At 35.0% G+C, this 12,713-nt stretch overlaps 2 protein-coding genes across 2 annotated transcripts; both read right to left on the bottom strand.

The window, feature by feature from the left end:
• Positions 1-895: 895 nt before the first annotated feature.
• Positions 896-6,662, bottom strand: LOC128207583 (tRNA (adenine(58)-N(1))-methyltransferase catalytic subunit TRMT61A-like). Its single transcript, XM_052910615.1, has 4 exons — positions 6,307-6,662; positions 5,058-5,180; positions 2,685-2,828; positions 896-1,539 (listed from the first exon to the last, which is right to left on the bottom strand). The coding sequence occupies exons 1-4, from the start codon at positions 6,629-6,631 to the stop codon at positions 1,001-1,003; spliced, it is 1,131 nt and encodes a 376-aa protein (XP_052766575.1). The 5' UTR covers positions 6,632-6,662; the 3' UTR covers positions 896-1,000.
• A 1,574-nt stretch (positions 6,663-8,236) lies between these two features.
• LOC128209606 (uncharacterized) lies at positions 8,237-11,015 on the bottom strand. The gene is made up of 3 exons (XM_052913704.1): positions 10,794-11,015; positions 9,787-10,733; positions 8,237-8,958 (listed from the first exon to the last, which is right to left on the bottom strand). The coding sequence occupies exons 2-3, from the start codon at positions 10,535-10,537 to the stop codon at positions 8,432-8,434; spliced, it is 1,278 nt and encodes a 425-aa protein (XP_052769664.1). The 5' UTR covers positions 10,538-10,733; positions 10,794-11,015; the 3' UTR covers positions 8,237-8,431.
• Positions 11,016-12,713: the final 1,698 nt, after the last annotated feature.

Here is a 12,713-nt window from a genome sequence, read left to right as displayed (position 1 = left end):
TGTTGATTCGATTAATTTCGATTTGATTCATGTTTTACTTATTGCTGCTATTTATTACTAAGTTGTACATTTAAAAGTTGTTTAATCGTTAAATCAAAAACTACGACAGTGTTTCATCAAGAACAAATTCCAATTTATAAACTTTCTGTTTACAAAGTCAAATAACAACAAAAAAAATACACACTTACAACAGAAACTATCTGTTGATACAATTTAAAGAATAACAAAACATGAGCTGCTATAAATGTGTGGTGTGTTTTAATGTACATGTCAAATTTGACGATTTGACGGACTTAAATTTCGACACATCGATGGAGTGTTTCCTTTTTCAAATGCTGTAAGAGAGAAGTCAAGCTGCTGGACTTTAAATAACTAATGTCTTTGAAACAAGTTTTACATGTTGCTTTTTGTATTAATCCCTTGCAGAGCCTGATATCTGTGCCCACACTCTTGATTTTAGTTTTTTAAGAGCGTCTTTCAATGAGCGAGACGCCATGTTACTAGGCTAGTAAGAATGAAACTCTATTATTGATTGGATGCCAGATTAACAATTGACCAATTATTTAAGTCCGTCAAATCGTCAAATTCGACATGTACATAAACACACCACACATTTATAGCAGCTCGTGTTTTGTTATTTATTTAAATTGTATCAACAGATAGTTTCTGTTATAAGTTTGCCGCGTAACAAACATTGACATGTTTAGAATGCGGATACAACGGGTCATTTTGTAGCATGCATGTGTAATATGCGGTGCAAATCATATTTTGAGGGTTTCTGTATCGAAATGAATTGGCAAGTTTAAAACCCGTTTTTCAATGCATGGAGCAAATCGTTGCACCTCTACATTTTACATTAAGTATCATAATGATTAAGAGCTGAGTAATAACACCATTTTCTGAGCCCTTTTATTAATAATGAATTATAGATATTACATAATATAAATGTTGAAATTCATCCAATGATTTTGATGGGGAAAGTTCACTAAAATGTATAGTCTTAACAAGGGTACAAGGACGCAAATGTCAGAAACCCAGTATGCCCCGGCATCTGGTTTACAGGAGCAGCGGTCTTAAAGAAAAAACTCTTCTCATCTTTGTAGCCGATCAGATCAAAGTCATGCCTCGTATTTTTGCCCTTTTCCTTATCAGATTTAAACTTCTTTTTTGACCTATCAGTTCTGTTGTCATCAGCCTCTCGTTTGGTCTTTGTGTCACCTTTTTCCTCACTACCTGCGCCTTCAAGTAAGTCTTTCTTTGCATTGCTGTCTTTATCAACACTTTTAATAACTTCATTTTCCTTTTTAGCTTCTTCAATATCTTGTAATTCAGTTTCTTCACTATTTTCACCTTTAGTCGATTCATCTGTTACTTGATTTTCTGGCCCAAGGTCAGCAGACGGTAAGTTGATAGTCCGTACATCAAAATTTCTCAACAAACACTCCATGGTCTTAAGATCATGAAATCCTAGCTGAGTCAATGTTTCACAAGTTCTCTGCACTTGTTCAATGCATGGCGAGAATGAGCACACCCTTCCCCCTGAAATGCATGGAAAATAAGATAATATTTATTTAAAGTCCACAAAGACAATCTACAATACAAATAAGCTCTGTATAACAGATTATTTCAGCACGAGAATTTTTTTTTTATTATAAGAATCCTAGCCGATGAGGCATTAGTAGTGGGGGCAATAGGGGCACGTTTATCAAGAATACTAGAAGCAATTACAAAGAGTGATTTTTCAACAGTGCAGTTCTAGCATTGAAATTCAATATAGAAATTCTCATTTGAAGGAAATTTCTTCTAGGATTCAAGATGCAACTATCTCCTAAAATTTAAGATGAAACAATCTCCGCAGCAGTACAAACTGCTCCTATGATTCAAGATGAAACTATCTCCGGAGCAGTATAAATTGCTCCCGGTGTTCAAGATGAAACTATCTCCGGAGCAGTATAAATTGCTTCCAGGGTTCAAGATGAAACTATCTCCGGAGCAGTAAAAATTGCTCCCAGGGTTCAAGATGAAACTATCTCCGGAGCAGTATAAATTGCTCCTATGATTCAAGATGAAACTATCTCCGGAGCAGTACAAATTGCCCCAAGGGTTCAAGATGAAACTATCTCCGGAGCAGTACAAATTGCTCCCAGGGTTCAAGATGAAACTATCTCCGGAGCAGTATAAATTGCTCCCAGGATTCAAGATGAAACTATCCCTGGAGCAGTACAAATTGCTCCCAGGATTCAAGATGAAACTATCTCCGGAGCAGTACAAATTGCTCCTAGGATGCAAGATGAAACAATCTCCAGCATAACAAATTGCTTCCAGGATTCAAGATGATTCTATCTCCGGGGCAGTCCAAAATGTTTCTAGAATTCAAGATGAAATGGCCTCCACAGCTTTATAATTTGACAAAATATACTTCAAATGTGCTACGTGTTACAATGTATGTTGGAGCACAAAAGCCTTTCCTACCAAAAAAAGTACTCTTCTTAGAATTTATCAGTCTATTTCACGAGGAATAAAAGCGAAACAGGAAATTCAAACACTGTATTATACAAAAGAAGGCATAAGTAAACTTAAAACACCTTTTTTGTACTAATACCCTTGTATTGAGAGTATGCATTAAACTATTTCCATCAAAACAACAGCAACTTGAATACACACTGGCTATACAATATGCATACCTGATAACTTCAGAGCTTTTTTTGCACTTGGGATTGCCAGCCAGGGTTTTGGAAGGTCCAGAAACACTGCATCTGCCACGTGGTCCAACTGAAACCCTGCTTCACAAACATCTCTGTGGGTCACTGTTACATACTCGGACACTCCTGAAATGTATGGTAAAGGTAAAAAACAAAGAAACAATAATATCAAATGTATTGTGTACCTGTGATTGAACTAAAGTGGTCACTTCTTTGATTATATATGTATCAAATGTTTGTCAGTTTGAAAACTAATTGTTTGCTAGTACTGGCAGGCATTACCATAAAGTAAACAGTTTAGCAAGATTAACAGACTGGGCCTTTGAAGTTAGACATATTTTGTGAACACAGTTGAATGATAATATGCCAATCATTTATTTTTAAAATTTCTAAGCAAGACTCAAATGAGTAATCTTTTGTACCAGATATATTATTTATATTAAAATAATATTTCATTAGATGACAATCCCAGTGTTAAGGCCACAATAGAATTAATCTTTTGTTTTACGGATTATTGTGCAAAAAAATTGAGCGGACAAACAAAAAAAACTTTTTTTTCAATCTGAAAAATAGGTGCTGTAGATCCGACGAACAACTGATCAATTTTTTATGGCCTAACTGAGCATACATAAATTTTCTATATGGCAGATTTCACAAAAAAGGCAATTATTTGGCCCATTTGCTTTCATTTATTGTTATTGCATGTCAACGTCATATATACAGCAATTGCCTTTCCCAACCCAATAAGAACACCTAATAGAAGTGATTTGTATTAAAATAATGAAAATATTGTGTTAAATAAGGTAAAAAAAATGTAAAAATATGCCGATATTTAGGACAAATATACCACTTTTTTGAGGATGCTTTTCAGTAACATCTGGTAAGTATTTTATTCTTGTCTGTTGAATAATGTTTGCAAGAAATGTTAATTAAAACAATAATATATCTAAAATGATTGCATTTCGTTCGTAATATACTTAAATTTTCGGTAATTGCGCATGGTGATAACGTTACGGTAATCTGTCCTCGAATTGTTGTGTAACATTAGCAGACATGATCCACTGCTAACTGTTTTAAGCCTAAACACACCTTTATTAAATCACTGAAAACAAAGACTACGTGTCGGATAAAAACAGTATTGCATGTAACAAGAAATTGGTCATTCCCGATCATAAAGTTTTGTAGGTCTAAAAATGTGTTAATGTTACTCAAAATCGATTCTGTCCCATTTTAGCATGACGATAGCACCTTTTCTATTCGTGAATAATTTACACCGACTGAGGGTTAACATCCGGGTAGCGATTACTTTTATATTGGACTGGTTCACAGTTGACATTGAAATGATAAAAATAGTGGTGAATACCGTTGATAAAAACTTAATCCAAGTTTGGCTCATTCTGTCCTTCGATGTAACGTTAACATTATGTCACGCTAGCATTAAGACAAGCGCTTAATAAAGCAAGAAAATCGTTGAAATTTGATGACTTTCCCAGAGTCAATTATTCGAACATAACAATGTCGTCTGTAAACTATCGTTTGTAAGTATTCATTCATTAGGTACGTAGTTTATATTGAATTCATACCGCTTTTGTGTTTGATATCGTTATTTATTGGACAGAATTAAGAATTTTTGTGATTATCAATTGACCGTGTTTATCAATCATTTATATAGTTTGTTTTATACTGTATCAAGCTCAAATAGTCTGTGGTAGGTCTGTATTTAATTTGTTGTGAAACATTCTGTCCAACTGCTAATGTGACATACTGCTAATGTTACTCATTCTGTTTTGTGGTAACACTAGCACATACTGCAATTAGCAATTTATAATATATATGTTTATTATCAAAGGTAATGATAATTGCACCATACTAGAGACATTTATATTACCACAACAAAACATTTATGTTTATAGCTTATCTGATCTGATATAAAAAGAAAACCTATGTTTGCAGAAAGCATTTTCTGTCTTGTTGTCCAATTAGGGTTTGTTTCAATAAATTTATTTGAGAAAAACGAAACAATCTTTATTTTTTGTCTGTACAATCTGTTTTATAGATAAATGAACCATTTAGTGCAAGACAAAATACTTCTTTGGATCAAAATATTAAAAAAAAACAAGTTTTTACCGGCAATATTGTAACACTAGCACAAATGGTATGGTGATACAAAATTCTTTTTTTTATAAAAATGCATGAATAAATCATTGCAAATGTTCTAAAATATGATAGATAAGAAATTGCTGTAAAAGATTATGTTGAAATCACAAATCTGCAATAAATTTTAAAAATCAATATTCGCCGGGAACTTTTTGGTCACCAAAACGTGAAATCTGCCATATCTTTCACTTTACAAACCATGGGTTTTGAATTCCTCTTCTGCTATCTTTGCTCTTTGGTCATGAAACTCAAAGGTGTGGAGGTGGCCAGTAGGGGCAATTGTCCGGATGATGGCATGAGAGAGGGATCCACTACCCGTACCTGCAAATACATGTATGAGATAAATCATACTGATGAACAAGAAGCTATTCCATTGCAAGAGGATATAAGCAGCTTAGATATAAGAGATGAATGGATGAATAAATGAATTTTCTTTGTCTTAAATTACAAAAAGCTATGGCCTAATTAAATCCTTACCAGTTGTTAAATATATGTTTAGCTTTACTACATGTATCAGAAACCATTGGACAATATAGGTTGTGACTAAACCTGGGAAAACTTCACGTTAAAAGCACATCTTATTGAGTCGTCCAAATTACAGGCTTTCAAGTGACCAATAACAAAAAAGTAGGGATTAAAGAAGGAGGATTTTTTTTTTAAAGGAGGAAAAAATACCCAGTCATTTACGGTAGTTGTGTCTGCAGATGATTGTAAACAAAAGGGGACCAATTATTGGAGTGAGAGAAAAGATTATTGTCTGAGGGCGTCATTAAATTAGGAGTTTGGAAATAAAGTAAAAGTTGTCAGTCAACCATAACAATCTGAAGCAGCAAAGCTTTTAATTGTCACTGTGGATTCTGAGAGTTTTGATCAGGATCTTTGCGGTGGGAATGAAAGCATGTTGGTACAATAAATGCATGTCAGTAATAAGCCTAGGCTAGGCACTTTGGGTCCAACAAGCCATTAAGGCCTTTACATTTTCTTATTACACCAAAATATTGATTTCTTGATAAGATGGTCCCATGTGCATATTTTGCAATTTCCTTGACCTGGTACTTTAGGAAATATGCACCAGTCAATTGTAACCATGCCCCCCCCCCCCCTCCCAGGTCTGGGGGTATACCGGGGATAGCCGGGGAAATGGGCCATGTTTTTACCTTCCAGGTAGCCTCGAGGTGCAGTGGTTTTGTCTTCCTGCCAAATATAGTGGAGAATGGGCCTTACCTAGAGTCCCTTGGGTGTGGGGCATTTGGCAGGGGGTTGACGAGCAGTTCCTCCCCGCAGGGGAGGGGGGGGGGGGGATTAAAAAGTATAAAAACATTTGGAAAGGACTAATTTCAAGGATTAGGACATCAATTAATACAATACAACTCAAGCGGTAGTGTTTTTAATGAGGAAATATAATTTTGTTAGTTTTAAAAAACAGAAGCCTGGACTTTGACATTACCTGACTCGACAACAACAGAGCCCGGTTTGAGATCCAGTTGCATTGTAATGAGGCTGATGTCTGTCGAATATAAAATCTGAGTTCTGTGTGGTAGATTACTGGTCCAAAACTCCGGTGTAGGGTGGAGAATATATAAATATCCATTTTTCAACTGAATCTTGCTACCGTACTGAACCCCGATCAAATCTGCGTGTTCCAGAGCGCCATATCTTGTTTGAAAAACGATTCCTTTGTTCACAACAAAAGTGTGCATATTATCAAAGCCGAGATATAACATGACAGTGTCTCCGGCCTCCACATTTTTCTTGTAATTGGCGAAACTCATTTTTGCACGTTTTTGTCTTGTGAAAACCGGAAGTTTGTTACATGCGACAAGGGAAGTAACTCAGACAGTGGTCACAAATTGGGTTAAATCATACTAACTAATATGGCACCTCAGTTAATCTAATTTTATATTTTTAAAAAATGGTCACAAGCCCCAAAATACACGCTATCTCTTTAAATCCTACAGATTATAATTTCATGCTTACATTGCATGTGTTGATCTAGGATTAAGCGTTATTTAAAGGGGGCGCAATTTTGACAGTGATTTGGATATTTTGTTGTATTATCCTTCAGTTTATGTGTTATTTTTGCAGAAAGCGATACGAAAATGCTAACGTAATTGATACAATGTTCTGGAAGTTCCATTTATTTATAATTGCAAACAATTAAATGTAACTGAAAATCATTACATTGTGATTACGCAAGAAAAACTATATACACCTTAAGCTGCACTCTCATAGATTGATTGTTTTGACAACCTTTTTTGTCTTGGAATGAACCAATTTTTGCGTAAATATCTGCAAACCAGTGATATAAGACTGCTGACAAAAGATCAGATCGCAGGTTTTCATATTTCCTCTCGACAATTAATAATTTATGGCTAAAAGCGTTACTAACGGTTTAAGAAAAATGCATAAAACACATTTTTTTTAACTTAAATATGAAAATCTGCGATCTAATTTTTAGTCAGCAATCGTATATCACTGGTGTCCATGCACCTTCGCATAAAATGTCTCGTTTGAAGACAAAAGATAAAAAAAGTTGTCAAAACGTTCAATCTGTGAGAGTGCAGCTTTAAGTAATGCAAAAAAAATCAGAAACAATCCTATACGCGTAGAATTTTAATATAAATACACCTTGGTTATTCCTAGTAAGGTAGTGAGGTATGGGGTTTGAAAAGAATTCATTCATTTCTAAGTTTCAACTTAAATTTTATCAAATAATGCGTACCTAGGAGAAATGTTAAACAGTAGTGAATGAATTAATCATCCTTTTCCTACTAAAGATAACGAAGTTTGTCCAAGATGTAGGGAAGTTCAAAATATCTCCGAAGATTCTTTATAAAATGACGTCCAAATCACTCGACAGGTAAAGACTTTGGAGGCAACAAGTAAGGCGGATAAAAAAAATATTGCTAGATGGGTATGTGGGAGCGAAGAAAACTATGAAATGGTCATGGATATTATTATAAAAACTAAACCAAGGAAACAACGACAACTAAGAGCATCACTGCAAGTACAATCCGTCGTTGCCAAACAGAAACTAAGCCAGGTTGTCATATGATGTTCCTTCTTACTCGGTTTACCGAACAAATTAAACATTATCTTCATTGTAACCACATTGTATTATGCTACTGGCGTGTGTTTGTTTCATCAAGTGTCTCTATACATTGTGTACACGCATTACAGACTAAGTTAACGTACACGCATTACAGACTAAGTTAATTGTTCATATCCAAGTGCCAGCGACTATACAAATCCAGTATACCTAATTCATTATAACCACAATGCATTAAGCGATTTATTCGTTGAAATTCAATTGAAATCACAAAATAAATATAAAAACAATAAAAATTAGATGATTTTAATAGTGTGGTAGTGTAATCGTGTGCGTGGTATTGGAAAAAGCCAACAACTCAACTCAACTCAACAACTGAATAAAAGTAATAAAACAATATACGAATAGTTATATTTGTATAATAACCTTTTATACGTACAGTAAAAATAACAGACGTTTCAACAATTATGACGTGTTTTAACCGATAAAAAGAACAAGTAATTGAAGTATTTTTGTTTATATATCACTTTTCAAGCACTGCATTTAGCTTTGTTATGCTATCTTCAAATGCCTTCGTGTATTCGTGTGCATCGTCAACCAGACCATTCTTCTTGCAATATTCACGTGCATACTCATTCCTCGTCACTGAAACCATGGCACCAAAGATGTCTCGTGCTCGCGCGTCCAAATCCCCAAGGTGTGATGTCGAAATGTGATCTCGATTTGCATTCAACATAACCGCTTCAACAACATTACATGGCTGTCCCAGCAAACGCGTGTTTTCGTCTTCATAGAAGTTTAATATGACCATAAAAGGACCGCGAAGAAGGACTTCCTTTTCTTTTGGAAAGCGGGAAATCTCATGGATATCAACTGCACATATGGTGGTGAGTTCAGCGCCCGGGAAACGGTCCCGATATATGTTCACGTATTCTTGTTTAAGGCTGATCACATGAATCTTTAACATCAGTGGATGCAGACTGCTACCCTTGAGCGTCTGTCGTATAAATTTCTTTGCGACTTTTATGCTTGAACTAGATGCAAATAGTCCTGAAACAGATACAAACGGATGAATACGGATAATTATAATATATACGTATATCGTATATATGCTAGCAAATGTACACAATTGTTAAACAGTGCCGGGTTCCAGTGAACTCGTGTGTCACTGACCGTTCCAAGGCGGCACATTCGGAGCTCCTCGGCCATTTTTATCGGAAACAACCTCGGATGTATTTGGACGGTTTACATACTCAAAAAGTGGTACGTTTTTGAGTAGATCGCTGCTCATATCGAGTGCAAGTAGATCGCGTAGTAATTTTATTAAGCAGTTAAACTTAATGACTTAACACTTGGGAATCTTTATTATGTTTGCAATAATTAATGCACTTCAATGGCAATCAATTTAAACTTAGATCAATAAATACAACTCTAAAACACTACATTTAATTAATGATATAATTAAACAAATTACGAACTACTTCAACTGATGTACCGGCATACATCCGAGGTTGTTTTCGATAAAAATGGCCGAGGAGTTCCGAATGAAGGGGGCAATCCCCTCATTTATTGGTTAATCTATTTTGATTAGTGTGTGGTCTGTATGTGGTGTTTGTATTTGTTTCTGTGGTGTTTATATGTTTGTGTCTCTAGTTCATTGTCGTTTGGGCTTTTGCCTGGAGCCTCTAAACCAAGTTCATTTTTGGATTTTCGACTACTGAGCTTGCCCCTGTAATTTTCATCGTATTATTTATAATATTGATATAACTATTGATTACAAACTATTGATTTATTGAAATACCATTAATGTAAAGCAGTAAAACGTTTATGAACTGGAATGCTAATACAGAAAATACAGGTAGATCGAAATGAACATACCAAGAGGCACGGCAACATTTCTTTTATTGATTGGTTCTTCCCTCATAGCTTTAAATGCGTCCAAATCTTCATCAGTAACCCCCATTCCTCTGTACACCGTTCCTTGAAAGTCGCTTTTTCCTGGGAATTTCAGACAATAGTTGAACAAATCTATGTTTATGAGCTCAACAAGAAACACAATGCAACGAATGATTTCCGGCGATACATCGCCTTTCTGTCTAAATATGTAATTAGCAATGCGATAAATCTTTTTATGTCCATCTTTGGATGTATACAGTTTTACAGCTTCATAATTTAATTCTGCAGATTGCGCTTTTTCTTGTGTTAACCAATCACGGTCTGATGAAAACAGCTGAACGCAATGCGCACGAGTTGTTTCTTCTTCAAATTCTAGTCCGTCTCCATCTTGCAGTAGGTGTTTAAGTTCTTCCATAAACTGATGTCTCTTGCCCCAGTTCTGCCTTATGTAGTAAATAGATGATCTTACTTCTGCCATACGCTCTTCAAGCGTGACACCGTTGTAAAATGGTGCCATTTCTTGGTTGCCTTGATTGAATTGTTTTATTTTGAACACCTCTGGATTGTGTCTAGTCTCCACAAATCGTCCACTTCTTTCATGGCTCTCTTCTGCTCGTCTCTCTTCTCCATCTTCACTCCTTTCACTTTCACTATCATCACGTTCACTATCACGTTCACTATCTGCTCCCTCGTCTGTAACATTTCTGTCTGAATTTACAAACGTTGCATACATGTTCCTCTTTTTCAAACTCCCCTATATGTTTGTTTCCTCTTTTTTTAAACTCCCCTATGTGTTTATTTCCTCTTTTTCATACTCCCCGATGTGTTTTCCTATTTATCAAACTCCCCTATGTTATTTCCTCTTTTTTAAACTCCCCTATAATGACTATATATATGTTTCTATTTTTCAAACCCTATATGTTTATTCCCTCGTCAAAATCCACTATATGTTAATTCCCTCTTTTTCAAACCCCCTATATGTTTATTACTTTTTCAAACTCCACTGTTTATTTCCTCTTTTTCAAACTCCCCTATAAACAACCTGAGTTCGCAACATACGTTGTAACGTGAACACAGTGAACATTCAACCTGTACTTAAATAAAAGAAACATCCTCACTGTAGCGTGTACAGGCATGGATGCAGAACAGAAATTGGGTGACTCATAGTATCATTTATTACTATATATTCGATTCACTGGCTTGTAATACGACCTGGTGGAGTTTTGAATTGATCCGGTTGTTGTGCTTTTGTAGATCCATTCAGTAAGAAAGGAATATATCTAATCACTATTGAATTTCAGGCTGTCTTTTGTTGTGCTAAAAATCCGTACTTTATAAGACAGTATAAATTAATTTGTTCATATTTGCAATGCATATAGTACTTTAAAAGACAATAAATGTCCGACAATCAAGTTTTGAAAGATGCATTGATTTCTAAAAACAGAATAGCTTGTAAGTTATCTATATTTAAGCAGAACCGTAAGTCTTTAGACTAATATTCAACAAATATACATGGTTAAATATTTATTATTATTATTATTTAATTGGGGTAATACCACAAAACATATATCACTAAAAAGATATTCAATGCGCTACTGGTCATTTACACATTTAGCATAGTTTAGTTTACAAGAAAAAACCCTCTAAATGTTTTCCATTGTACATGTCAAATGAGAGGCAAACCAGATAAACGTATGGTTTAGATACTTCAGTACTTATATTTGGAACGCGGATGTAGCGGCGGAAGTCATGTGCGACCATTAACACCGTGGCGGATCTAGCGGGAGCACAATGTTCTTTGCCCCTTAGTTTGCAATTAAATGAACCCTAAAACACCAAATTTTAAACTTAAATTGACGCCTGCACAATATTAATTTATAATATATAGAGTGTGCGTATGTCCACTTTATCAGATTTATAAAGGTATTCTTGAATGACGGCGTCTACGTTTCATTTCAATACCTCAGTGAAATAAAAGTTTTGAAGGTTTGGCGGTTGTGACCCCCACACACCAGTTATGAATTTCTGGACCCGCCTCTGTAACACATATGATTTCTTTTAAACAACGGCTGCCAATTAGGTCACAATTGCTTTGAACAAGTTCTGCACATTCGATGAGGGCCAGTAAGTGTTCATGTTTAATCAGAATTGTCGTGATGAAATAATAATGACCTCTACGGTCCATGCTTCTTGACCTCTTGTACACTTGTTCATTCGGAACTCCTCGGCCAAATTTTTCAAAAACAATCTCGGATGTATGCCGGTACATCTGTGGAAGAAGTTCGTAAAATTTTGAATTATATCATTAAATGAATTTAGTGATTTACAGTTGTATTTATTAATCTAAGTTTAAATTGATTGTCATTGAATTGTATTATTGCAAACATAATCAAGAATCCCAAGAGAGTTAAGTCACAAAGTTTAACTGCTAAATAAAATTACTACGCGATCTACTTGCAGCGGACTTAAACGTACCTCTTTTTGAGTATTTAAACCGTCCAAATACATCCCGAGGTTATTTTTGAAAAAAAAATGGCCGAGGAGTTCCGAATGACTTGTTGTTCTGAGAATATCATGAACCAGTCTGGTATTAAACATTTATAAAAATGCATCGCTTTCTTGTGTTTCCCAGTAATAAATATATGACAAGAATTAATGGTTTATCAAAATTTCATGTATTTGAACCATTTTCCTCGTCATGTAGGTATAATTGTTATTGCCGCATTCCCCGTACTTTGCCCAATTGCATATTTATGAAAATAAGTATTTTTAATGTTTTTTTCCGCATTTTTGGCATTTTTATTTCGAGTTTGAAATAACTCGATTTTTTATTTTTTATTTTTTATTTAGAGTTTGAAAATCCGGTGCCAGTGGATTAATATGGTAAAATTTATTGGATAACTGATGGA

Source organism: Mya arenaria, chromosome 11 (assembly GCF_026914265.1).
Source record: "Mya arenaria isolate MELC-2E11 chromosome 11, ASM2691426v1".
Classification (NCBI taxonomy): domain Eukaryota; kingdom Metazoa; phylum Mollusca; class Bivalvia; order Myida; family Myidae; genus Mya; species Mya arenaria.
This window is presented reverse-complemented; position numbering and strand designations above follow the sequence as displayed.

Bases quoted from the DNA above. Each gene is read 5' to 3' on its own strand.
- LOC128207583 (XM_052910615.1), bottom strand. From the start codon at position 6,631: ATGAGTTTCGCCAATTACAAGAAAAATGTGGAGGCCGGAGACACTGTC. The intron at 5,181-6,306 runs GTAATGTCAAAG...ATGTATTTGCAG, and splicing joins CTCTGTTGTTGTCGAGTCAG to GTACGGGTAGTGGATCCCTC. The intron at 2,829-5,057 runs GTTTGTAAAGTG...CATACATTTCAG, and splicing joins AGAGGAATTCAAAACCCATG to GAGTGTCCGAGTATGTAACA.
- LOC128209606 (XM_052913704.1), bottom strand. From the start codon at position 10,537: ATGTATGCAACGTTTGTAAATTCAGACAGAAATGTTACAGACGAGGGA. The intron at 8,959-9,786 runs GTATGTTCATTT...TATCTGTTTCAG, and splicing joins AAATGTTGCCGTGCCTCTTG to GACTATTTGCATCTAGTTCA.